Source organism: Athene cunicularia (assembly GCF_003259725.1).
Source record: "Athene cunicularia isolate RWA chromosome 23 unlocalized genomic scaffold, athCun1 chr23_part1, whole genome shotgun sequence".
Classification (NCBI taxonomy): domain Eukaryota; kingdom Metazoa; phylum Chordata; class Aves; order Strigiformes; family Strigidae; genus Athene; species Athene cunicularia.
Window position 1 is genome coordinate 1,885,701 of NW_020799130.1, and position 27,125 is coordinate 1,912,825.

General features: G+C 45.4%; 1 protein-coding gene across 1 annotated transcript in view; it reads left to right on the plus strand.

Moving 5' to 3' along the window:
- CSMD2 (CUB and Sushi multiple domains 2) overlaps window positions 1-27,125 on the plus strand; it is a 287,923-nt gene that overhangs the window by 116,266 nt on the left and 144,532 nt on the right. The window contains exons 7-12 of the mRNA XM_026863211.1: window positions 610-722; window positions 7,426-7,503; window positions 14,699-14,786; window positions 16,358-16,482; window positions 19,243-19,364; window positions 26,518-26,621. Of these exons, the coding sequence (XP_026719012.1) occupies window positions 610-722; window positions 7,426-7,503; window positions 14,699-14,786; window positions 16,358-16,482; window positions 19,243-19,364; window positions 26,518-26,621 (630 nt within the window). The remainder of the gene's footprint in view (window positions 1-609; window positions 723-7,425; window positions 7,504-14,698; window positions 14,787-16,357; window positions 16,483-19,242; window positions 19,365-26,517; window positions 26,622-27,125) is intronic.

The window sequence follows — 27,125 nt, forward strand, 5'->3', positions numbered from 1 at the left end:
TTTTTTTTTTTTTTTTTTTTTTTTTTTTTTTTTTTTTATTATTTTTTCAAGACAGAGTTAACCAGATATGAAGACAGGAACTGAATAAGCTTGAGAGTCAAGCTCGCCTTGCATCCCTTAGGTGTAGCGTGTCCCCTGCGATGATTGTCTGTCAGTGTGTGATCCAGATAAGATAAGAAAGGTGGTAGAGCTTGCAAAGCTCTGCTGCTCTGAGTTGGCATGTAGAGCTTCTCTCGGTCAGAACTGCCCTGTACCCTCCACTCATCCCCTGCAGTGCAGAAGGCTGGAGCCCCTGGGCTGTCCAGCTGGACCCGTTTCATTTCCCTGGTACCGCAGATATTGCGAGTGCCCAGCTCAGCCCTTTACTTTGGAAGGAAGGAATGGAAACCTCCGTAGTTGCAAGCGTGTAACCGTGGGGTGGGAAGGCAAACAAAGGAACATAAGTGTAGAAACAGCCGAGGGGTGTAGGGGCCGCTGGCTTTGAGCGTACGGTGTGCATTCAGGGTTTCCTGTATTTGCGGAGGAGGAGGATTACCTGGAAGGGCGAGTATTTGGGATGTAATTCGCAGTCACAATAACACTTGTCTGTTATCGGTTGGTTTCTTGCAGGTTTACTGGAATGAATTTGCCTGCCCCGGTTATCAGCAGTAAAAATTGGCTGCGGCTTCACTTCACATCGGATGGCAACCACAGGCAGAAGGGGTTCAGTGCCCAATACCAAGGTAAATGCTTGCTGTTCGGTCTCGCTATCCACATTGTGTGTTTAGCCAGACTTTTTTTTTTTTTTTTTTTTCCCCCAGGGAATCTACAGCTAACTTCCTGCATGATCCTGTTAACATTAATTTTCCAGCTGGGTATCCACAACAGCTACCATTGGCAACTGTTGGGAGTAGAAACACTTGAGATCTGCAGGAGAGTTCATTGGTAGTGGAAGTAGCTGTTCCTTTACCTGCAGCTTCGCAGGATGCGGTGTGGGATACGGTCACACAGGGTGTCACTGGGTGAAGAGCAGTCTGCAGGCCCCCGGACACTGTGTCTGCATTTATTCTCTGCTCAAGTGAGACCCAACTGAGCCTGTTTGGAACGGGGTGTGAACTATTCTGTATTTACTGGTCATCCCTAGAGGGGTGGATTTCAGGATTGGGATTTTAAGATGCTGGTGAGGGAGAGGAAACACTTGGGCACACAAGCTAAGCAGAGAAAAGATCCTGCTGTGCTGTGAGGCTTGTAGGCAGCTGTGGCTAGGTGAGGTTCAGTGAGTCCTGTTTGGGACCAAAGGGTCAGCGATACAGGTGGGTTTGAGTGGATCCTTAGAGCTGTTCACACTGTTCTCTCCGAGGACTTGGAAGGACTCGGCGAGTGCAGTGGCATCGCGCTGCTTTGGAGGTGGGATCAGGGAGAGGGAAAGCGAAGCAGGGAAGGAGCAGGAATGCCATCCAGGTCCTTATCCACGCCCCAAAGGTTTGAGTCTGTGTTGTTCAGCAGCTTTCCTCAAAATGAAGAAATAGGATTTTGATGAAAAAGTACCCGAGCCCTGGAGTAACAGGAGCGCAGTGAAAGGGAGAGGAGTTTTTTAAACTTGCAAACTTGCCGTGTTTGTTTGGCTTTAGCAATGTTGTCGTGGCCTCAACGTGCCCTTTGCGATATATATCACCCTCATTATTTAACTTTCCTTGCTTTCCTTTAACATATAAATTACTTGAAATTATAAGAAAAAATGCGCTTTTTTTTTTTTTGTAGCAGAAGTGAATGCGTGCAGCTGATAGCTTTTGATATGACATTTTCCTTTGCTGTCACGATTGCTGCTTTCTATTAAAACACCTGTCTGAATCATCCCTTTTTCTTAAATAGAAAAGTAAAGATTAATGTTATAATTTCCTCTGATTAGATAAATGTCAGGGGGTTCTAATCTAGCACACTCCTTAGAAACTGTTTTGTTAGATATAATGAACTGTGCTTTTGTGTATTGAGTGTTTAAAAGATGAACTTAAAAATTTGCTCTTGAAATGGCATTGAGGCAGGACCTCCGTCTCGCTGGCACAGGGAATCTGACGCTCATTCTTCACACATTTGCTGGGTTTTGTGGAGTTTGTCAGGTTCTTTCCATTCGTTAGGAAAGATTTCAATACTTAAAAAAAAACCCAAAAAAACCCCAAACAAAAAAACCCCCACAAACAAAAAAAAACAAAGCAAAAAAGCCTTGCAGTCAGTGGAGTCTGTGTCCACAGAACGTTAAAGATGCAGCCTCAAAAAAAAATCTGCAGAACCCTTTTCAGAGGAACATGACCTTGTTTGAACGTAAATATTTTAATGTGGATAAATAAATGCATACAAAATAGGGTATGCAGAAAGTAGAGCAACTAAAACGTGTTGTTTCAGCAGTAGAGATGGAAGCAAACCCCAGGATTGGCCAAGGGAAGGAAGAGCAGGTTGAGATGCATCGAACTTTTTGTCCGTTTTCTGAAGTCGTGTTCCGACATCATCCGTTAACGTTGTACGTCCTCAGAGACAGTATCTGGCTTTGCTGATAGTCTATAAGAAAGTAATTTCCCTTCCATCTTGTTTAACATTTTAGTTTTAGCAGAACACCTTCTGGGCCTTCCGTTTCAGTTCTTTCTAATCCATGCCCTAGTTTGGAAATCTCTTTATGAATGTAAAAGCAAGGTTAGGTAGAATCAGCCTGTATACAGGTTTGCTTTATGTTAAATACAGTAAATTCCTTCCAGGGAGAGCTTAAATATTTCTCCATTTCCTTTTCCCTTTTATGTAAGATGAATCTTGCATTCTTGCAAATGCGTTTTTCCCCCCCACACACACACACTCTGTAAAAGCAAATGGAAAAGGACTGGAGGGAAATCGGGGTGTTGATGTTTTTTAATTCCTCCCACTCCTGCGTTCCTTCCCCAAAAGGTGCTGTGTACCTGCAGGTGGTAAGAAAATAAGGTAGAAGTGCCTTACTGGGGAGAGGTGACAGCGCAGGGGTGGAAGCCAGGTATCCCCTGTCTTCCCCCGTGTCAGTTTAGCCGTTTAGCCATCAGGTGCTGTAAATGAGGTAATGAAAAAGCTGCTGAATTTAAAACGGTGCTACGCAGATCTAAATAATGCTCCGGCTGGTGCAGTCCATCTCTCCACATATTTTATTACATAAGTTGAATCCTAAATTGCTTTTTAGCTGATGGCTACCAACACATAACTGCATCTTTTATCGATCTCCCCACCCCATTCCCTTCCCCTCCCGTCCTCCAGCCTCAGGTGGGAAGATAAATGTGGGCACGTTTCAGCTCGTAGCACAGTGCAGAATACCGCCAGACCTGTCGCCCTTAATAATGCTCTGATGAACTATTTATTGCACGTACCGTGCCACGTAAATAGCTTTTAAGGTTATGTGTATATCTGGAAGTACATATGCTTAAAGTTTGACAGATCTGTCAGTCATTGTCTCAGAGCACGTCTCCGGGCTGCAGAGCGTATGCATTGCAACCTGTTGAGTCTCCTGGGCAATCCCCAGAAAGAGGCAGAGACGGGAGAGTTCTGGTGCTCGTTGCAGGCTCCAGTTCCTAAAGAACTGCTGCTTAGCTAGCGAAGGGAGGGCCTAACTGAGGAGTTTTAAAATGGTTGTGTTTGAGGGTGTTCCTTTTCACTTCCAACAGAGTAGAAATCCCTGTAAGCAACCTGCTGTAGCATCCCAGGTGATACTGAGACACCCCAGCGGAAAAGAGATTCGGACAAGTCTGTATTTAATGGCAATCCCCCAGCAAGGGGAACGGAGGTTCACGGAATAGGTTTTTGAAATTATTAAAAAAAAAAAAAAAAAAAAGTATTCTTAAATTCTTGTTTAGAGCAGCATGAAACGGTTTAAAAGAAACACCCCTGCTTGCTGGAAAGGCTTTGTAATGTCATCTTTCAAATTTGACAGGACACTGAGTATTCCATTAGATCTATCAGATACGTGCGAGCCACAAAACCCTCCAGAAAACAGAGAAATGTCTGTTCATCCAATTATCCTGACACAGTCCTTTGTAGTGTTGTCCCACATTCAAATTTATAAACGAAATAGATTTTTATGGACCGGATTTTTGAGGGCATAGTGTAGGAGAAATGTTCTTTTTTTTTTTTTTTTTTTTAAAAAAAAAAAAAAGCGAGTGATACTGTATTCTGACTTGTTCTAATCTAAATTGAGTAATTTGTAAAGCTTGACTTTCATCATTATGTCTCCATGTTGCAAACAAAATGAAGGATTAAGAGGAGAGCATATAGTGATCTCTCTTTATCAATTATTGTTGCAAGAGACACGATGCAATTAGGGGAGTACATACTTCATGGGTAATGCAGTTTAGTCTCCGTATTTTGGGATTGGTCCTTAGTAATGAATGTCGGCTTTCTGTTGCTTGTTTTCATTGCGGTTTGGTGTTTCGGAGCTAGGCTCTCCGTTAGTCACAAATTTGGAGTGGGGCTGTGCTGCCTGCGTTCTGGAAGGCGGGAGTGGATGTGGTGGGTGAGTCTTTGCTATGGAGTGTGTCCTTCTAAAAAATTGCCGTTGTGGGCGAGGCCCAGGTGTGTTGAAGCTGTGAGTGCTCCGTACCGATTGCATTCTGCTGGACTTTGGGATGCTGAGCGGCCCCGTGAATTCAGTGGCAGTCGGCCTGCCCTGAGGAGAAGTGCTGACCCTCCCAGGGCTGCGTCATCCCCTCCGTGGTGTGTGTCTGTGGGGCACATGCCCGGGATCGGAAAGCTTTGTTTGTCCTTTAAGGCTGCAGGTTTACTTTATCCCACAGAAATCAACAGACCTGTGGTTTGCTGTGTGCGGCTAGGAGAAAAATTCACCGTCAGAGGTGTAAAGTAGCTTGCAAGGGAAGTTGAGGAGAATATAAAAATGGAAATTATTTTTATAAAGCTGCTCTCTTACTGATGGTGCCCCAAAGCACTTCACAGAGCGATGAATTGGGTACTGCAAAGGCATGAGCCATCGTACATCCTCCAGCAGCTCAAATTTAGCTTTAGATACTTGGGCTTGACTGTATTTTACTGCCTTGGGAGGGAAGGTGGGGAGGTTATCCCTGTGCTTGCTCGGAAAGTGCCAGCGAGGGATTAATCGCGGCGTTACGGAGGGTGAGCGGGACGGCACCTCCTGGGTGCTTTATCCCGACGACATTTCATGTGCTGCAGCGCCAGCCCTGGTGCCACCAGCCCTGCGTGGGGACAGAGCCCTGTGGGCAGCACCCCCAGGTCCTGCGCAGGACGGGACGGGGCAGCCCGGCAGGCAGAGATGATTTAGTGCTGGAAGAGCACTTGGGTGGGTGCAGCCGGGCCGGTGGCTGCTCCTGATGCTCTGAACACAGGGGTGCCAGGGCCAGTGGCTTTGCCAGGACCTCGTGGTCGATGTGAGCCCCTTTGTCACACCTCGGAGAGGTGCTGGAGTGCTGTAAGAAGGGCTCTGTCAACTCTTCCCACTCCCTGTCTGCTGTCTTGCTGCGAGGTGTTTGTCTCCTGCTGCCCCGACCTGCAGCTGGTCCTTGGGCACGAGTGATGGGCATGGGGGGCAGCCCCACCATCCTGGGGCCTTTAGCACAGCCTTAACGTTTCTCATTTGTGTTTTAAAGCTGTCACTATGCTCACCGAGGCATTGAGGCAGGAATATGTTCCCCAAAAATGTTAGCTTTGGTAGCCCTATGTCCTTGCTTCAGCCACTTGTGGCCTGACCTCACAGTTTTTAACAAATAGCCCGGAGTTACGGCATGACCTGGAGGAATATGTGGCTGCTTGGGGTGTTCTGAGACCTGCCGCTTTTCTCCTTGTGCCTATGCAGGTGGAGTTACAGGAAAAAAAAAAAAAAAAAAAAAAAAAGGAGGACAAAAAACACCCCCCTCAACAGATTAAAGTAGTACTACTAAGACATGAACAACATAAGCTTTTCTTTAGGAATATTTTTTAAGCTAATGTGGACCTCAGTTTGAATCAGTTTGAAGTTACAACTTCTTTGTTTAAAGAGAAGCGAAAAGCTGCAACCAAACGGTGAACAAAAAGCTCCAAGGTAGCATCTAGCTGAGAAAAGCACCACCTTAGGTAAGCTTCAAGGAATAATGCTTGACATCTCCTGTCTGAAGCTCCTGCAAACAGATGTTATAAACAGAAATTATTTTTTTTAAGCCAAAAAAAGCATGATTAAAAAAAAAAACCCTTGTTATATCAGTAATTTTTCCTGACAACTTTGTCTTAGAAATGTGCTAATTTAGGGATGAAAGTATGACAAGACAAAGAACAAGCAAAGAACAGTTTGAAGTGGAAGATGGACTGGTTTTCTCCGTAGATAAGGACTGGCTCATCAAAAAGGATCCGATAAAGTGGTTCGGACATCATGCTTTCTGCTGTGAAGTTGTTCTTTAACCACATTAACTTCAAAAATGCCAGTGAAAGTTGTGCTGTGTGTTGGTCAGAAATGTCTGTCTGTGCTGCAGGAGGCTGTTGTCTCTCTGTGCTGGTATCCAGATGGTTTTGACAGCGTGAGTTTTGTGCTGAACTCTTGTGTGGAGAGAGCCTCAGTAGCAGCCAAGTCCGGATAATAAAACAGTTACGCGGGGGATTCTCACGCTGCGAGGAAGGGTGGGACTCTCTTGGGGATGGATGGGTGGGTGGATGGATGGATGGATGGATGGATGGATGGATGGATGGATGGATGGATGGACGGATGGACGGATGGACGGATATCTTGTTGCTGCCCTCATATGTTTTCTCATCTTCTGGACGAGGTTTAGAGCAGGGAGGTGAATGGTCACAAGGGGACCTCTGGTAGAGTCACCATGCAGATTTTTGATGTGCTGTAGTGGCTATTAATAATGGGCCTATGAAGTTATACTTCTCTCTTTACCAATAAGGTGGCTTTAATACGGCCCTTTTTTTCTTCTCTGTTGCTGCCTTTTTGAGTCGTGTGTTTCCACAGATCACGTATACAGTTTTTAGGTTACGGGGTGTTTGTTTGAGTGCTGTATCCCCACAGAAGCAGAGACAGGCTTTGCAGTATAATGTATTCATGAAATAACTGCATCAGTAAAACTGGTGAAACTAAGTCAGCATTTTACTCTCAGGATTCCTGAAGTTTCTGAGTGCTTTCCTTTGGCTCTTCCATTTTTAGTATGTTAAGCAAAATGACATGGTTACAGAGGGATGAGGCTTTTGTGCCCCATTCGTGAGTTCGGATTGGGTCAGCCTGGCTCAGGTCCCCAGAGGCGCTTGTCCAGACCTGACGTGGTAAATGAAAAAGGTTTTGAGGGGTTGGGATGAGTTGCCTGCGCTATAAGGGAAAAGATGCAGGGTATCCTGCAGCGTGGGTGCTGTACAACTTGTTGCTTCATTTCCTTTTTAAATGATCCCTAATGTTTAGCTAAATCTTTTCCTTGTCTTTGCTTTGTTTTAAATCTGTCTCTGTAGTCAAAAAGCAAATTGAACTCAAGTCCAGAGGGGTGAAGCTAATGCCCAGCAAGGACAATAACCAGAAGACATCAGTGTGTAAGTTTTTTGGCTCCTCTTTACGCTGTCTTTGTATAATGATCTCCTTGAACATTTCATCTGACTTTCCAGTAATCTCTAAAACTTTTGTCGCTGTTAAAAAATTTTAATGCTTTTCCCCTCTCTTCCCCTCTGCATTACTGCATCACTTCCTTCCAGTGCTCTATTCACAAGCATATACTAACTTGTTGAAGTGGGGATGGAGGGGATCGGTGTGTGTGCATTTAATATATACTGTATGCTTCCTGCTCAATGACAGACTGGGCTTCATGACTTCTGTCGACTTTCATTGTGGAGCGTCAAACTGCAAACCGTTTTGAAAACGGAATTAATATTACAATTGTAAATGGAAGAGCAGGGATAAGGAACCGCACCAAAAAACCAGACCTGTTAGAAAATCTACGGAGGCAATAGCAGTCTCTCTCTTTTTTTTTTCTCTTCACATTTTCTTTAAACTGTCCCTGCAGAACAATCATACCACTGCTGTGCAAGAGCTCATAATAGTGATTTTTATGGTGTCCCTATTTAGCTACTCGCTCTCGGAGTATCTAGCAGTTGATATGTTAGAGGTGTGCTCAGAATGTCACTTTGTCACTGCTGTGTTTTCCCCTTGCAGGAAGTAAATCCATTAGGTCCGTTCATCTTTACATCAGGTTCTTTGCAAATCAGAAGCAAGACTCATAGTTTCTTTATATATATAACTCTGGACAGACCACTGGGCTCTTAGGGGAACTTTAAACAGGAGGGATCTGAATTAACTTGCGTTTATATTCAAATAGGAGCAGAATGTATTTTTTTTAAATAGTTTTGAGAGGAGAGGATATAATTGCTTGTTTTGTTGCATAGTCCATTACACCCGTCAAAGAGGTACCGTTTGGATGTTTCACTCCTTTGAATTTTGAATGCAAAATCCAGTTAAGAAAAATGGATGAACAATTTGAAATGTGACTTGCCGTCTGTCTGAAATGAAAATGGCTCACTTCTAGGCCCACATGAGAGTGCTTATAGTCTCCGGGTTTTGAGGAGCAAGGCCCAATGAGGTAACTAAATAGCAGGATGTAAATTGCCCCAAAATCTCCAGAGCGGAAAACGGTGGGGTGGGTTTTTTGTTTTAGAGAAAATTAATTCAATTTTAAGAAAAAAACCCTGTATGCAAGATGTTCCCGGATGTCTGATATATTCTTGCCAAGAAGAATTTAATTGTAATAAACGTTTCGGTTCACTCAACTGAGAATGAAATGCTGTTGGAAAATACCACGAGCTTTGATTGTGTGGGCACGGGAGACAAAGGGGTGTGTTTGGAGTGGGATTATCTGCTGTCTTGGGTACTGGGGGATGTGGGGAAGGGAGGCTCCGCTGAGTGAGAACTGTTGGCCTGCTGTGGAGTCGTTAGTTTACTGTGTGTAAGTGTTCCGGTACTGGGGTTATAGAGGATTCCCATTTCTGCTGCCCGGCAGCGCTGGCTGCTTCCCCTCAGCACCTGAGCCTCGTGCCCGGGGTCGGTCTGTCCCTGCTGGGGGCTCGGGGGGAAGGTGCTCAAGGGCCGAGTGAGGGACAGGAGTGGAACTTCCCAGTGGATCCTGCTCTGTCCCAGTCATGCTCCACTTCTGAGGATAAACCTGGAGGAAGTTCTGGTTGTCTCTGCCCTGTTTATCCCCACCCAGCGGAGAGCAAGCTCCAAAACTGCCAATTCAGCATCTCGCGTAGAGCTAATCTTGCATATTTGATAAGGCAAAACAGAGCATAGGAAGGCAGCTTAGCCTGGGAGCTATTAAGCTGTAATAATATACGCGGTGATAGCACCGTGGCCCAAATTCCTTTCCGTTACCGGTGCGGTGCTTGCCACAGCCCTCGTGCCTTCAGTTCCCTCCGTCTGCGCTGCTCTCAGCAAGGTCTGGATTGTAAACCCAGATTAACCTCTATCTCACACAGCCTTCTGCTGTCACACTTCTGTTACAGTAAATTTTCAGCTTCAGAAATGCTGATTCCGGAGAAGATGTCTCCAGAAAATGGTTCGTTTTCAGAAAATGGAGCCCAGAATGTTATCTTCTTTTTTTTACCCCCCCTTGCTTTTTTTTTGATTTGCATGGCCAGCCATGCCCCTTCGTCTCTCAAACTTTCATGAGCTTATGAGTCTGCATATGCATCAGAGATAATTATACAGGTGGGACAGGCTGATTAAAGATCTGTGAAGTTTGCTGGTTTTGCTCCTATTTCATCTGGCACGAATATCAGGAATTAAAAAATTTCTGTGTCTCTTGGTAATAGCTAGAGCTTTATTTTCAAAGACTTATTTTACCAGCAATGTGTTCTAGTGCTCTTTGCACCTTGTCCTGAAATTCTCCCTCGAAGGATCTGTGGCCACATAAGGCAGCTTGCAGCTGCATGCATAATACCCTGCAGGTCTTTTGGAGGATTTTGGGTTTGCCGGATGGACGCTGTGGTTAGCTGCCAGATCCTACCTGGCCAGATTAAAGCCTGTGTGTTTCATGTGTCTGCATGGAGGCAAAATGCAGTCACATAACAGCTGTTGGTACTATTTCAGAAAATATGTAAAAATATATGAGGGGGTGTGTGTGTGCTCATTGTGTTTGCTTGCAGTCAAATGTGTTTATTTGAAATTGAAATGAAGTGCCTCGTGCTTTTCAATATCCCTAAAATTTTGGGGGCATCTTGCTTTAATCATTGTTAGAGGGGGGAAATAATGCGGCTCTGGAGAATGAGATATAAGAAATAGTTTTAAATTTTAGATTGCGTTTAGGAGATGATTTCTTTCACTGCATGCATAATGTAAATATGTATATTCCAGGTCACACCGTGGGAAAAAAAAATCATGGTACTTGGCTTTTACAAAACAGCATCAAAGTTGCTTTTCTGACGTTTGAATGAGGCACACCTGAAAATGCACCGCTGGCTGTTGTTATCGGAAGGGATTGTATGAAGCAGTGCGAGTCCTGCGTGTATTCAGATTTGTCAAAACCTAGTTTAAAGGTACAAACGCAAAGTCGTTTTGGAGATGTTGAGCAGTTTTAGATGTCAGCCCAGTGTGTGAAAGCTTCTAGATGCTGAGCATTGCAGCAAGCCTGCTCTCTGCGTCAGCCCTTGAGGTACGAATGCCGGTACGTGGGTCCCCGCTGTCCCGCAGCAGCACGGAGCGAGTGCTGAGAGGCGGAGGAGCCTCGGGTGCATCGCAGCAGGCAGTGCGTTTTGAGAGAAGCTCTGTTGGGTTGAAGTAGGGCGTTGCTGCAAACACGGTCTTTGCGACTGGTCTTTGAAATCTGAAAGTCTCCAAATGGTTTTGAACTCACGGACTTCTGAACTAGTCTGAGATAGCAACAAGATGTGAAATACGGGTTCAGAATTCCCCCGAGTAAAAGATCTCCGTCTGGAAGTAGTCTTCTTCAGTGTTGGGGCCTCACAGCCCAAGGCTGAACCCTTTTCACGCTCGCATATTGCTAGACACGTGAGTATTTAATGTCTGGGTCAGTACCGTGAGGTTCTGGGAATGCTGAATGTCTGGTTGGTGGGTGCTGAAGGACCTTCCTGGATCGGAAGGGCAGCGATCACACTCTCGCTAGCTCAGCTCTTCTGCTTGTAGGACTGAATTTTGTTAACATGTTAACTTGACCAGATGGAGTAACTGCAAGCCTTAATGTGATCATAAAGATTAACCTTTTTAAAATAACTAATTACTTCTGCAATCCTTCCCTCGCCACCCCTCATGCCAGTAGAAAACCTGACTTGCTTTCACTGTATTTCTCATGCTGAGAAGTGTTGAACATTTGTAAAACATTTTTAGATGCTGCTTTATTTCGTAGTTCGTATTTTACATTCCTAAATTCAATAAAAAATTGTCCCTTGGGAATCTGTCAGTGAACTTTCTTTAATAGCATGGGGAAATAGAGAACTCAAGGAGGTTTTCAGTTCTTTTAAAAGATGAAGTAAATTACTCGAGCAAACAAAGCCGTCGTAACTGGCTGCTGTTGAATACATGATGAGAAGGAAGTTGAAAAAAATCAGAATAAAGCGGTGGAAAACTAGTTCCATACTTTGGGGGGAGAGAATCCTTGAGCCTGTAATGTAGAAATTGAACAGTTCATCACAGTTTTTGAGATCTATTGTTTTCCTAGTAACCTTGAAGAATTCATTTTGGAGTGCTACAGCCCAGGCATAGATCAGTCAAACCTTCGGGAAGAGGAACGCAGTGCTGACAGCAAGTTCTCAGCATAACAAATACAGTTTGTCACCTTTGGTTTAGTTATGTTCGTGTGTGTGTTTAAAACAAAAGATAGAAACCCCAAAGTTCCTGGAACTGACCACCTGATCCATCATCTCCTTTTCTTTTGCTCTCCTTTACAAGTAAAATGTCCCAGCTGTCATGACGTGGAGATCTCTTTCCTTTCCCACTTGCTCTGTTTTATCCTACCTGCTCTCTGGTTTATCTGCGCGTGTTCTGTAGATATTAATGAAACGCTAACTAACGAGAGAACAACTGGGTTTAGTCTTCAGAAAAGCGACTGATAACTGACAACCTGCCCTCTGGTGCCTGGAGGAGTTGCTGGTCATCTGTAGCCTTGCTTCCTCCCGGAGCTTTGATCGGAGGCGTCGAGGTTCACGGTCGTCTGATATGGGACGTAACAAATGGATGTGACACCAGTGCAGAGTGTCTAACATGGGCATAGAAGACGGTGTCGGTGTAGTCTTTTGACCATGGGAGAAAGCCTGTGATGAGGAGAGGCAATCTGGTTAAGGTGCTCTGCAAGGAAGAGCACACGGGTGTTTGAATGCAGGCGTGTCTGCAGGAGCTGTGTTCGCGCCTGTGCACGTTAAAGGCAGATCTTGTTTAGGGTGCTTTCACTCTGCGGAAGCTATAGAAGCAAGATAAGAAATCATAGCACTTCCCTTAAGTACCGTATGGACTTAGGACATACAACCCTAGTTTGTACACTCTATCCTAAGTGTTAGTTTGACTTCGGAGATATCTGTCCGTGCAGTCAGCGTGTTTGCGTAGGTCGGTAGTGGATTTAAGAAGCCCTAAGGAAGTCGGTGTCACCTGTGTGCTTCGTTCAGCCAACCCTTCGTTTCTCAGAAGCAACATCGCATTTCGGGCACTAGCAGAAGGCCTCTTGGAAGCTGGCGATTTCGTTTGCAGAAGGGTCACCAAATTATTTGGCATCTCTGAGACCCGGTGGAGATACTCAGTCCTGGAGCAGGGTTTTGTCATGGCTCCTTCAGTTGTTGGGGCACTGCTGTGAAAATAGCGCGGCTGCTCTGGACAGGGGCTCCTGTCCTTCTGGCTCTGGACCTTCAGGATCACCAGAATCTGTGAGAGGTGGCAGCAAAGCTTTGTAGCTACAAAACGCAGTGATCAAAAGACACCGTGTGCTGCTTTCACGCTTCTCTCTCTTGCTCGTGTCTCTGTCCACGTGACTGAGCTTAACGTGAGGTTATGAATATGCAGAAGCGGGAGGACAATCTCTCAGGAGCCTGCCTTCCCATGAAGCTGTGTCTCTATTGCTCTTGTGCCCTCAAGGGCACAGAGGAAACTGCGGAGCACCAAAGCGTCGTGCGGGAATGCCGAGCCCAGTGCAGGGACAGCCCCAAGCCCATCCCTGGGGGTCCCGCGGGTGGCAGCCCCAAGGCTCTGGTGGGGCGGGATGGGAGCCCAGGGGAGACAAAAACTGAAGGGCCTGAGATGAGATGTTGGTGCCTAGAGCCGAGGAAGAGGTCAGGAGCTGGGAAGTGTTCAGCAGTTCGGTGTGGATGCTGGGGTGAAAGCCCCATAGCGGCGGGAGAGGAAGGAGGGATCCTTCCGTCCTGTCAGGAGCAGTGTTACATCCCAGCTGTAGTGCCTGACTGTGCAAGGTGTAATTACCCAGTGAATAATTACCATATTTGATTGTCTTGCCTTTTTGTGTGTTCATGCTGTGCAGTCTGTGTTTATGTAGGTACTCCATGTGCTTATCTTCCCATGTAAATATTTACATGCACGTACCTCCATACCCTCCACCATGCTCAGTGCCGTGCATTGAGCCAGCGTGTCTGCTGTGGGAAACATGCTTTTATCACTGCACCATCATCTTTGGGGCTCTATGCTAACGTAGCATGTTCTAAAGTATAATTGAGATTTATTTTTTTTTTTCCTTCAATCTAGTGATAGTTAGAGGTAGAGTGGAAACGTGCTCGCTTGAGAATCATGCTTCACCGCTTCGGCATCATTGCCAAGAAACGTAGTGTTTGCTTTGCGTCCTTCCCTGAGTGACACGAGAAAACTGAGTCACGTAAACTTCCACAGCTCTGTGACAAAATCACCCCTTTGTCCCCTATTATCGTGCATTTTGGAAATGGCCGGAATTCAAAATTGCAATCAGTATATTGCCAGGTCTCATCTCATCCTTGTCAGGAGCCACCCGGGTTACACCTGCCCCGAGTCGATGCTTGAATGTTTGTTTGTGCCATTTGACAGGCTGGGAAGGGAATGTGGAAATGGGGAGATGAAGAATGAAGTCTGAAGGTGTTTATTCAGTGCTGATCATCACTTCATAGATTTCATGTTTGTTGGCAGTTACATTAAGGTTGCTCCATGAAATTCTTCATATTCAAACTAAATTACTTGCTTCAAAATGCTAGACTTGCATTCCCCTTTCCTTTCTCCCTTTTGTTCTGTGCTTGTTTTTTTGGTTTTCTTCTTTTTTTTTTTTTTTTTTTTTCCCCCTGGTATCATACACCTTTTCACTGAGTTGTTTTCTTTCCCTGGCACCACGCAGATGGGTTTGGAGGGGCGGCAGGCTGTCACCTTGTTGTGTCACAGGTGGCCATTTTAATCACAGGCTTCGGAAATGGGCTGTTTAATTGGTGTAATTTTGCAGAATGAAAAAAAAAACCAAAAAAAACCAAACCTCTTTTCAGAGGTGCTTCTGTAGTGGAACGGAGGGAAAATTGCGTCCCTAGCTGGCATTTCCTAGAAAACACTTTGGTGTATAAACCGAACTGAAATGATTCCAGTTACATTTGTTTCCAAAGCTGGTTGTTGGTTTGTTATTTTTGTTTTGTTTTTTTTTTCTAAACAAAATGGAACACGTTCAGGTTTTCAAGCTACCAATTGCCATTTTTCTCTCCACATCCACCAAGACAGTTGATGAAAGAATGTTTCTTTTGCTATTCTGTCTCTGTATGTGCTGTTTTTGCTTTGTAGTAACTCAGGTTGGTGTGTCCCAGGGACATAATATGTGTCCAGACCCTGGGATTCCAGAGAGAGGCAAAAGAATAGGCAACGATTTTAGGTAAGAACCTTTTACGTGCGTGTTTATGCATGCTGCAAAGCTACTGTCTATAACCATTGTGTGTGCTCCTTGGCATTATGTAGTCTGTTTTTAGAGACCATCTGCACACCTCTAAATGTGTTAATCTCTGAAAAGCTTCTGAGGCTAATGATGTAGAAGAACGAGTGTGTATAAATGTGCACGTGTGTTTGGGGGACCGTGTCCCGGATGAGGATCTGTAATGATCTCTCTTTCAGAGTATTTCTCTCTTCACAATATGGGCGTTTAGCCAGGCTCGTGTAATCAATGTTTGTTGTCATTCCCTCCTCCAGTTAAGTGCAGAAAGCACCATCTTAAACAGAAAAAAAAAAAAAAAAAATTGCTTCTCAAATTAGCTTAAGTCACGGCATGGACCTGCCCCTACTGAATTTGATGTGACTTCCCAAAGCCCTGGTACAGTTCCTTGTCAATAAGTATACGTGGTGCTAGATAATTGTTTTTGTATAAAGTTTAAAACAATGCTGTTACTCCCTTGTAGTTGCTAGCGCTCATTTAAAGTGTGCAGGAATGAATCGGCCCGCTGTTAGCAACGGTGAATCAATATTTAATCTTATTTTGCTGTCGATGGCTGTTTTGTTCATTAAAAGTGTCTTTCAGTTTAACCTGAGTCTATCAAGTTTTCCTGAAACCCAGAAAATGGATTGGAGGGGTGAGGGTGAAGGAAGGGAACTCCCAGTAGTCCCTAACTGCCGTAGGATAAATTCTCAGCCGCTGTCAACAGCGTCGTGTCGCTTTGGTGAACAAGGCAGCATCGGCTTAAACCAGCATGGGATCGGAATCCACACAGAACCCTTCGGGTTGGAAGGGACCTCAAAGATCTAGCGCAACCCCCCGGCCATGGGCAGGGACATTTTTCACTTGATCAGGTTGCTCAAAGCCCCGTCCAGCCTGGCCTTGAACCCTTCCAGTGACGCAGCATCCACAAGTTCTCTGGGCAACCTGCTTCAGTGTTTCATTACCCTCAGTGTAAAGAATTTCTTCCTGATGTCTAAATCTCCCCTCTTTCAGCTGAGAAGCATTGCCCCTTGTCCTGTCACCACAGCCCTGGTAAAAAGCCTCTCTCCATCTTTCTTTTAAGCGCCCTTTAAGTATTGAAAGGCCACAATAAGGCCTCCCCAGAGCCTTTTCTTCTCCAAGCTTGAAGAACCAAAGCGATAGAATAAAGAACAAATCGTTCAGCAGTAGATAAAGAATTTTTTTTTTTTTTTTTTCTTTATAAGAATGCTGAGCGTGTCATCCCTTGGGGCTGAGTCTGTGCTCCCGCACTGAATAAAATTCCCACTGAAGTTGCATTGAAAGACTCAAATCTGTTCTTGCACTATCACCACCTCAGGCAAACAGGGCCCAGCACAAGCAAACGCATGAGGCAAGAGCTTGCCCCTCATTCATTTCTGCTGTTGCCTGGAGGGCCAGTGAACTCTCTCTCTCTGTTCGCAATTCGGAGAATCACTGGGATAGGAAAAAGTAAGTGACAAACCTGTTGCTGTGGAAGTGTCTCCGTTGCTAACCTCGCCCTTTGTTCTGTCTGCTAGGTTAGGCTCCAGCATCCAGTTCACCTGTAACGAGGGCTACGACTTACAGGGGTCCAAAAGCATCACCTGTAAGAGAGTGAGCGACATAATTGTTGCGTGGAGCGACCACAGACCAGTGTGCAGAGGTGAGACGACAAAGAGATTTGACTCAAGTTCTGAGGGCTAATGGGAGAACCCATCTCCTTCAGGTCCCCTTAGTGCATCCATCACCCACGCTGTCCTCGAGTTTGTCATCGCTCGCTCGGCTGGTTCCCGGCCCAGGGCACGGCTGGGCACCCCCCTTGGGATGCTCCCAGCCCCTGGGGACACTGAGCCCAGCCCCTGGGGACATTGAACCCAGCCCCTGGGGACACTGAGCCCAGCCCCTGGGATGCTCCCAGCCCCTGGGGACATTGAGCCCAGCCCCTGGATGCTCCCAGCCCCTGGGGACATTGAATCCAGCCCCCTCGCGATGCTCCCAGCCCCTGCGGACACTGAGCCCAGCCTCTGGTGGGGGGCACGGCTGGACCAGCCCCCTCACCATGCTCTTCCCCACCGGGGAACCTTGAGCTCTGTGCTGCGGCACCTCAGCCCTGCGCTGGCTGCGCGTGTGCTCCTGCAAAGGGCCTGTGGCCGTGCCAGCCTCGTGGTCAGAAGGCAATAGGATCATTATTATTTCCTAATGGTCTTCCTTGTTTTCTGGCTGAGCATGAGTGTGTCAATGAGTTCAAATTTTCAGTCTTTTCAGCACAACCCTGAGGAAAAAACAGAAACAAAACACCACACCAAAACCCACCTTTGCTTAGTTCTCATGCAATTTTTTGACTGCAGAAATTCAGGTTTTAAGAAAAGCGCCTGTTCCTGTGCATAATGGAAGTAATAAAGCTATTTCTGTTAACTATGGAGCTTTATAAACTATTACTTCTGTACCATATTAATTATATTTGTGTCCTTCATACCTCTGTACTACATCCTCTTAGCAGTGCTCTCCCTCTCCCTTTCTGTTGTCTCCCATCCATAAAAAGAAATATCTGGAATAAAGAAGGAGTGGGGAGAAAAGGTAAAAACCTGAAACAAAACCTGGAAAAGCTAAGATGGAGGGAGATTCTTTTAAATGGAACTTGCTGCTAGTAGGCAGCGATGCGGGATTACTTGGACTGTGGATCCTCACTAGCATCATCCTGATTATCCTGTGGCCTAGCCGTGAGCCATCACTGAACAGAGTTTTCTTTCGGCGGAAAAACCACTAATGCCCACTTTGCCCTTGGCTATTTTGTTTTCATTCCCTCTCTCTCTCAAAAGTCGCACGCCTAAATGTGATATTTGTAATGCTAATAATGAACAACTTGTAATATTTTTAATTAAATCCCTCTAAAGCTCTTAAAGTCATAAATTGGTATTTTTTTCATTTCTTTTTTTTTTTTTCCTATAATTTCATCTGCAGGTTTTTTTCAAGGCTTTGGAATCCCATCTAATTCTTGAAACAAGCCTAGAATAAATTGAATCAGTGTAAGAGGATATTTGGCATAAATATGTGACACTATAAAGGAAATTTATGGTGTCCTCTTGCAAGCGATAAGAAAGGATTTGCCTGCATCATTGCGATTCTATGAATCAATTTTTTTAACAGCTAACTTCTGAGGATTTTTTTCTTTTTAAAAAAAGTTTTCTGTTCCTTTTTTTTTTTTTTTCTTTTTTTCTTTTTGTTCCATTTTGTTACTGGGTATTGAGTTTCAGAGTGCAGAAATCGGGGTGCCTGGTGAGGCAGCTTTTAACCCCCGGGACTGTCTCAGTGTCTCATACCCAGTGGTCAGACCTCTTGCCACTGCTGGGAGACTGTTTTTCAGCTTCTCCATCTACAGTAGATTCTCTCTGGGTCCTGGGGAGACTTGCTTAACCCCTTTGTGCTCCACTGGCCCACTTAAAAAATGGAAATGATGTGATTTACCTTTTTTTCTGTAAGGCAGGATGGGACGTGTGTAACAGGCTCCAGGATGGGGTCACACAGGAGGGGGCAGGAGGAATGTGGTTTAAGCGTCGTGGATCGGTGCCCTCAGCTCCTTCCTGAGCTGCTTCTCTGCACTCCTCATGTTCCCTCGTGACCACCTGGGTAGTCAGTTTGGCCAGAAGATCATTCTCCATCCTTTACTGCTATTTGGAGGGGAAGAAAAGCTTTGCAGCTGCCACATGTGCAAATATGGCTCCTTTGAGATTTGAGATGAAATAATTTTGAGGATTCATCACAGCAGCAGAGGCAGTTACAAAACCAGGATGCCGTTCTTCACATTTTCTGGTTAAATATTACAACACGAGCCAAAATTTCCCTGTTTAAGCACTTTTCAGCTTCCGTTTTATCTAAGATGTTTTTAAGATACAAAGTTGAGCTGCCATCTTGGTTCTGAGTCCACAGTCGTATCGGAATAAAGTCAGGCCTAATAAATACTTACTGTGCAGTACTTTTTTTGGCCTTCAATGAAGAAAGGAAATACAGCTTTCTATGGACATTAAAAAGGAACTGTGTCTTACCTCGCATCTTCTGTGTAGTTGGTTTCACCGTCCTGGATATGAAAGTATTTCTGTGAGGGCTTTAATATAGTAAAAAAATTAAATAAAATCAGTGTGAGCACTAGAGAATGGATGGTTCTTGGTTGGTCTGGTGGTTTGATAGCCCCTGGAAACACCCCACTCATCTATTCATCACAGATGAATCCTTCATCTCTGTTACACGGGGGAAAAAAATTAATCTTTTGGCTAGTGGAAGCGATGCAGAGCAGCGATTTTTAATTCTCCCCCATTTTCTGCAACGCATCAATCTACTTCCCTCTCCTGTTTAAACAAAGAACACAGTGTACGTTCCAGGGCTGAGACACCTCACTCCCCCATCTGTCTTGTTTTCCTCTCCACAGCAAGGATGTGCGATATGTACCTTCGTGGTCCCAGCGGGGTGATAACTTCTCCCAACTACCCAGTACAATACGATAACAATGCCTACTGCGTGTGGGTCATCACGGCGCTCAATCCAGCCAAGGTAGGTCTTGGGGATGCAGGTCCTTGCCGTTCCTTTAGTGCCTTAGTTGCAGTGTCGTGCAGCTGTGCTGAGTCAGAGAGGACTAGTCTCTGCTAGTTAGCCATTCGGGTTTCGGTTTCTGACGTTGTGCCCCTCTCTTCCCCGCAGACTCCTCTCACATGTTCCTCCACCGTCTTTAAAGACCGCAACACATCACATTCCCTCTCTGCTGAAAATTCATTTTGTTAAAGGATGTAATTAAAAGTGAATGTAATTATTTTTAATCGAAACCTCTTTGATATCTTGGCATGAATGGTGGTGAAATGCCAAACAGCTTAGCGAAGTATCTCATTAAGCCAGCTCTCAGTTGGGGCAGCAAGGCTGTGCCAGGAATGCTGATTTTTTCACTTCCTTTTGGCTGGTTGCTGGCCCCTCAACAACAGGGATTTCGGCCCCCAAAGGGCAGAGGGAAGTGAGGAGGGAGGTGTGGTTCTATCTGCTACTGTTCATGCGGTATTGTAAATTTATAAACAAGTCCTTGCTGTGCTCACTGAGATTTGGAAGAGGGGAGGTTGGTGGGGAATTTTTGTCCCTACGGGTCTGCATGTGTGATTCAAGCCTGGTGTTACTGATCACGTAGAGAACAAGGCTTGGCTGCCTTGGCCTTTGGAAGATAAGTCCTTTCCATTTTCCACTGCCTCAGGGAGGGCAATGTTCAGTGCCTTGCAGTCCTCCCTGCCCTGCAAACTCGGCCTGTTCCTCTCCTCCAGATCTGTGTGAGAACAAAAGAACAAAAATTACTTGGCTGTGCAGCTCAAAATACACTTTCTGAGGCGTTGCTCACTATCTTCTCCTCACAGAAGACAACAAGTTTCATTCTTTCTAGTATATGGGTTCCTACTGACATCATTTCCATCAGCTCCTGAGCAAATCTGGCGTGCCAGGGCTCTGAGCTCACGCACTTACTCCATCAGCTACGCCTCGGTCCTTGCCTCTAGACAGCCCTGCGGCTTGGGACGCCGCCTTCTGCCGCTGATCCAAGGCAGGCGTTTCACACCCACGTTAGAACTCCAGGATCTCATCCTCTGGTCCCCGGGGTGCTGGCACCCTCGGCAGCCGCCCGCGGGTGGGATGGTCTCTTGTGCTCGTGCCTCCTGCTGCAGGGCAGGGGCTGCCTGAAGAGCCTCTTGAGTTCTGCTTCTCTCTCCCCGTTGACCTCAGCTCAAGCCTTTAATAAGCGCAGATCACTGGTGGGTTATGATTTTAACGAGGAGTATTCCTGTGTTCCAATTTCAGAATGAGTTTGTGTTTAGAGGAGTGCCATTAGCTGGTCGTTTCATCCAGCGGATGTCTTGGTTTGGCTGCACAGGAGCATAGTAATGACCCAAATTCTGGGAAACTGGAGTGTGGATTCAGGATATTTTTCAGTGCTGATTTATTAGGAGTGATTTACTGGTTAATCAGACCCAGGAGGTTCTCCTTCATCAGGGTAATGTGCAAGCAGAGAACAGACCACATGGAACAGCAGCTATTACTGCTCAAGTGTCAGCTGTGTTTCCCAGCCTGGGGCTTGCAGACCCTTGGGTTTACACTGCCCATGCCTGGACAGGTTGTTGAATGCCTCAGCATCTTAGGCTGTGGTATGTATATTATACATTATTTTTGTGCATCTTTGTCTGTCAGAGATCAGCAAAGTGCGGTTATTGTGCATACAAAAGAGTCCTCTGTGTGTGGAAAAGTTGGAGCGAGCTAGGTGTAGATGTGCCCTGGGTGTTACGTAGGCTACCGCTGCCGTTGGGTTTGCCCCGGGGAAGGAGGAGGTGGCAGGCAGTTGTCAAGAGATGCTTATGGGCCGTGTCTGCTCTTTTATTGACCCTCTCTCACACCGCTTTTGTGTGGAATATTCAGAGCCTAATCTTCAGCTCCGTTCGTTTGCTTTTTCTGCCAGCCAAGCTTTTTCTAAAGCTTTTCCTTCGGCAGTGTGATAGGACAGGCTTCTCCATTTGTAAGCTTCCTGGGCAGACTCTGTCATTTTGCACAAACTTAATGTCTTGGTGAATTTTTACTTCAGGAAAGTTTCTCTTTTCCCCTGGTTTAGTGTCTTCCTCATCTTTTAAACCTAAGTAATAATAAACTGTTGATTAAAAAGAGTATCTGCAAGTCCTGATCCTCAGCTTTCATAAATCATAAATTTAATTGAAATGAATCAAATCCACGAATTTCAGTACTTACCAACTTGGAGCAGAGTTTCAGTAGCACAAGAAACTGTAGTTTGTGCTCCATGGGCTGCAACAGCATATACTGTGGAAAGGTGTAAGACAACTGAAATAAGGACAGATTGTTCAAATCAGCACCTTGTATTAACTATGTAAAGAGATGCCATTTTCTTTTGCTTTGAAGTGATAAATAGTTAATTAGTACTATCAGTTTCTAAAGGGTTTCTGGGTTTTGAATGTCACATCCTGGAAGGATAATTTACAGGTAGGAGAAAAACTCTGCCTCTCTTTGAAGCAGGGGGGGGTTTGAGAGAAATGCACTGACTGTTTTGGGAAAGCTGCTGCTTTTCGGAGCTGCAGCCTGGTGCCGTTCCTCTGCGGGAAGGGCAGGGAAGGCTCCGCGTGGTCCTGGGAGCCCAGACGAGGTGCAGCATCCTTCTGGCACCCCGTGTGAAGGTGGGAAACAAAGGAAAGTAATCAGCTGTCCGTAGTGCTTTCTGCTCTTTAAAGAATTCATTAAGGTTCCAGACACCAAAGTTGTTCAGACAGGACCATGGAAAATCGTAGAATCACAGACTGGTTTGGGTTGGAAGGAACCTTAATGCCCATCCAGTCCCACCCTCCTGCCCCGGGCAGGGCCACCTTCCACCAGCCCAGGTTGCCCAAAGCCCCGTCCAACCTGGCCTTGAGCCCTGCCAGGGAGGGGGCAGCCACAGCTTCTCTGGGCAGCCTGTGCCAGGGCCTCACCCCCCTCACAGGGAAGAATTTCTTTCTTAGATCCAATCTAAATCTCCCCTCTTTCAGTTTAAAACCCTTACCCCTCATCTTATCCCTACTCCCCTGATGACGAGTCTCTTCCCCCTTTCCCGCAGCCCCTTTCAGCCCTGGGGGGCCACTCTAAGGTCTCCCCGGAGCCTTCTCTTCTCCAGCTGAACCCCCCAACTCTCCCAGCCTGTCCTTACAGGGGGTGCTCCAGCCCCCCCAGCATCTCTGTGGCCTCCTCTGGCCCCGCTGGAGCAGGTCCGTGTCCTTCTGCTGTTGGTGCCCCAGAGCTGGACCCAGCCCTGCAGGGGGGTCTCCCAGAGCGGAGCAGAGGGGGAGAATCCCCTCCTTTGACCTGCTACATATACAAAAAGGCAAGTAGATTCACTGGCACGGGTGTTTTCTTTTGTCCAGAAAACAGCTCCACAGGCTGCCCGGGCTGGTGCTGCAGCTCCCATGTGCATAACCCAGTTGTCAGGGATAAACCCCGGGCGGCAGCCGGGCACCACACCGCCGCTTGCTCACCCTCCCCTGCCCAGGGGCTGGCTGAGAGAAGTGGGGCTAAAGGTAAGGAGACTTGCAGGTTGAGACAAAAAGTTTAATAATTGAAACAAAATAGAGAAATAATAACAGTAATAATCATAGAAAATCTAGATGGATAATACACAGTGGGATTGTTCACCACTTGCCGACCAATGCTCAGCCTGTTCCCAGCCAGCAATCCCTGAGAAGATCCCAAAGCCACAATCCTGGGACTGAGCGCCCTGTGCTTCCTAGCCAGCCCTCATTTATGTGATGAGCGTGATGTTCTGTGATACGGAATATTCCTCTGGCCAGTTTGGGTCTGATGCTCTGGCTCTGCTCCCTCCCAGCTTCTTCTGCACCTGAACAGGACGTGGGAAGTTGAAAAGTCTTTGATTTCTTAGCGACAGCTGAAAATATCGGTGTATTATCAACATTCTTCATATAGCAAATCCCATTCTGAATCCAAAGCATAGCGCTGTTCTAGCTACTAAGAGGAAAAATTAGCTCTATCCCAGCTGAAACCAGGACACCAGTATAGCAGTGGGAGTTGCTGGTGTGTGAGCTTTAAAGCCAACTCGGTCACTGGTTTTCCTACCGAAGTCAGGTCGTGCAGAGTACACATCAAACTCTCGCTCACTTAAAGCACGGCCCATGTTGGAACCATGTTGCTAAATTGGAGAATTCACCTCCGTGACTCACGTTGCCTTTGTGTGCAAAGGGGATGATCTCATCATTGCGCGTTCCCCAGCATGGGTGAGGGAAGGATTGAAGATGAATTAATTAAAATGCCTGTAAAATACTTTGAAGATAAAAAGCATTATGGGCCTGAGCTGAAGCCTGCTGAAGTCGGTGGTAATCTTTTTATTGACTTGAGTGGTCTTTGGATCAGGTCCTGTTATATGAAGCTTTTAATATGAGCGATGGGAAAACCACTGAGCTGAATTTAGAACTCATTTGCAAGTCATCTGTTCTATATTTGGCAAAGAACTGTGAGCCAGATTCACTGAGCTATATAATCCCCTCAAAGTTTGCTCAGAAACCTCCATAAACAGTATTAAGGGCATGGTGCTCTTCAGTTGACAGCTTGGAAATATTTCCTGTAGAGAGGGCGACATCAAACCTATTTGGGGGATATTCAGGTTATATAGGGTTTGGGTTTTTTTGTTTTTTTTTTTGCTGGTCCCCAGTGCCGTGGGAATTAATTTCACCCACAGTGGCAAAATAAATCACTTGGGAATGGAGAAATGTGAATGATAATTGGTGAATTTGCATCAAAACTATTTCTGAACCTTCTTGACATAATGGATGTTACTGGTTGAGACTTCTCCTGGGGTTACTCTCACCTGGAGCCTAGCGAGTCAAATGAAGCTCCGTCCAAGCTTCTTGTGTCATCAGGGGAGAGAGATGGGCCCCTCCAGGGGATGATTCATCCCAAATGAAGATAGATACTTGAGACTGTGGAGAAGAGGGGATGGGAAATGAGGAATATGTGTTTGCAAAACATCTGAATGTAACTGCGAGAGATGCTCTTCTGCAGGGGGGAAATTATTGTGATGATTTTTTTTTTTTTTTTCCTATGAATGTGGCTGTGCTTCAAATCACTTTGCAGTGCAAAGCCTTAAAAATCAGGTGTCAATATTCCAGCCTATTTTCTTGACTTTGCTAATTGCTTCCTGTCACTTCAGCAGCTTAAAATTGAGGTTTTGTCATCCGTGTGTTTGTGTGTGCTGGAGGTCTCTTGTTGTTTAATGAATCATTAAATAATTTTCAGCTTTCAGACCTAAAAGAAAATAGGAAAGTGGATAAATAAATATTGTATTCAACATCCTGTTCCTGTGCCACAAGGTTACAGTCTTCAGCATACTAGAATGTAATTAGGTACTTAATTAGGGTCAGACTCCTTAGAATGCAGTTTACTGGAATGACTGATTCAACTAATGATGTGTGGCCGTTTTACAACACTGTGTTCTTTGTATTAATTACATTATTCTGTCATTACATGGTTTAATAATAATCCGCACAGGTTAATATTTCGGGACTACTACTGAAATGAATGGTTTCAAACTTTCACCGAGTACCACAGAGGTTCCTGTTTCAGAATCCTGGGGATTTGGGGTAGTACTTTGTTTTCAGAATGTGGTGGCTAAAATACCTAATTTGCCTTTCTATGCATTAAAAAAAATGTATTAATTGCGTTTATATATTGAAGACTAGCACAGGACAGTTCAGTCTGAACTATACATACACCCATTAATTTTTTAAAGAACACTCGAGCGATTCAGTGTCTAACTAACTGTTTTCTTAAGGGGTTGAAGCATTTGACAGAAAAATGTTGTCAGCTTCCTAGAGAGTCCATACAAGCCTTGGGGGGACTGCAGAGGCACGTTCGCCTTTAACGTAACAGTTAATTCATGCTTTTGGTTCTAATTTGGGGCTTTTATTCCCCCGTGATTGCACACATGCTCAAGTGTTTGCAGGAGATGCTGCTTTTATAACGGGCAAGAAAATAAGACAAAGATTTTGATTTTCCCGTGCCTCGCTTCCTTGCCCCAAGTCAGGAGGTGCAGGGTGACATCGTGTCTGTGGTCCTCAACACACACACGTAGGTGCTTCTCATTAAGCGCTTTGGATAAGCTCTGTGTTGTGTGAAATAGCAAAAAGAAAAAAAAAGTATGAAACTAAATTTGGTAATTTAGTCTGTTAGGAGTTAAGAATGTAATGAATTTACAGACACATGTACAAAGGCCGGAATGCCTTCAAGTGATTATGTGCTTTCCTGGACCTGATCAGTTAAAATGCTCCAAGAAACAAAGTTCCCATTGTTTTCTTCTGGTGTTGGGGGTGTAAAGCGCTTCTCTAAATTCAGCTCTCTTCCTTTTCTGTTTGTTCGCCCTGTCTGGGGCTGTTTGAAGGACCTTTATCCCCCAAAGGCACATTGTAATTTTCAGTTATTTGAAAATAAAAGAGATTTCAAAAGCAGCTAAGAGGCTTGGAACACAAACCTCTTGAATTCCACGGGACCTCTGCTCCTAAATGTTATGTAGAGGCTGCATAAATCAAGTGGGGGTGGAAGGTTTGGGTAGAGCAGGAGAGAAAACACAGGAAATAAACAGCTGTGGACAGATATAATGATCATTGTGTTTGCAGACAGCTTGAGAAAATTTCCTTGAGCTACCCCAGCAGTAATTCATGTAAAGCCTTTCTTGGTCTGACAGAAGCTTCTGAAAACCAGAGGAAATTTCTGAGCAACACAGAGCAAAAGAAAGACTCTCAGCTTGCACCGTGTGTAGCAAATACCCTGCCTGTATGCACATGGAAATCCATCATCCTAACCTCAGGTTTATGAAAGAAATTGTAGCAGTACCCGGTGGGAAAAAAAAAAAAAAGGCTGCTGAAATCCCAACACACATATCCTTATCAATAAAGTCATCTAGAAAATCGATAGATAACATGGAAAAATCGGAGGGGTGATTTCAGTAAGATCTCAATCTGTCTGGAAGGAAGGGCTACGGTGCTATAAAAGTGAGGACGGTCACCTTTGGTGATGTCCTGAAGATATTAATGCTCTTACAAATCGCTCCTCAATAGACAACCAGATAAATAAACAAGACAAGAGGGTCTGCTGGCTGCCTTGGCAGTTGATTCCTATTAACGTGCTGCGTCTTTGCCAGGTTATCAAACTCACCTTTGAAGAATTTGAACTAGAAAGAGGATATGACACTCTGACAGTGGGTGATGGAGGACAAGTCGGAGACCAGAAAACTGTGCTTTACGTGTAAGTAGCATGTCCTTTGTCCCCGTGAGAAACCCCCGCCTGGTGTTGCCTGGCGAGATGTAGCCGATGCGTTTGGCTGCAGGAGTCCCGGGCTGGCTGCTCTACCTCACGGGCTGGGTTATTTGCTCTTCATCATTTTTGGTGGAGATGACTGTTCTTGGTGTGTTCATCCCCTCATCGCATTCTCTTAGGCTTCAGATGACAGAAAGGCCTTTACCTTTTTGCTTTGCTTCTCTTGCACTGGCCCCTCAGACAGCTTGAGCCCGTCCAGGGATCTGAGCGATCGGGATTAAAGTTTGGAGAAAAGAGTAAATGTGAACCAGACAGAAACTGAGAACTGTTTGGATCTCTCTCTCTCCTGTGCTGTCCTCCATGTGCGGTGCAAAGTGGCTGTAAATCCGTTATCTTTGAGTGACATCCCGAGCATTTTACACCCAGTGTGCGTTTGTGTAAATGATGACACGTGCTGCTTCAAGGCTGAGAATTGCCCCCCCCCCCCCCCCC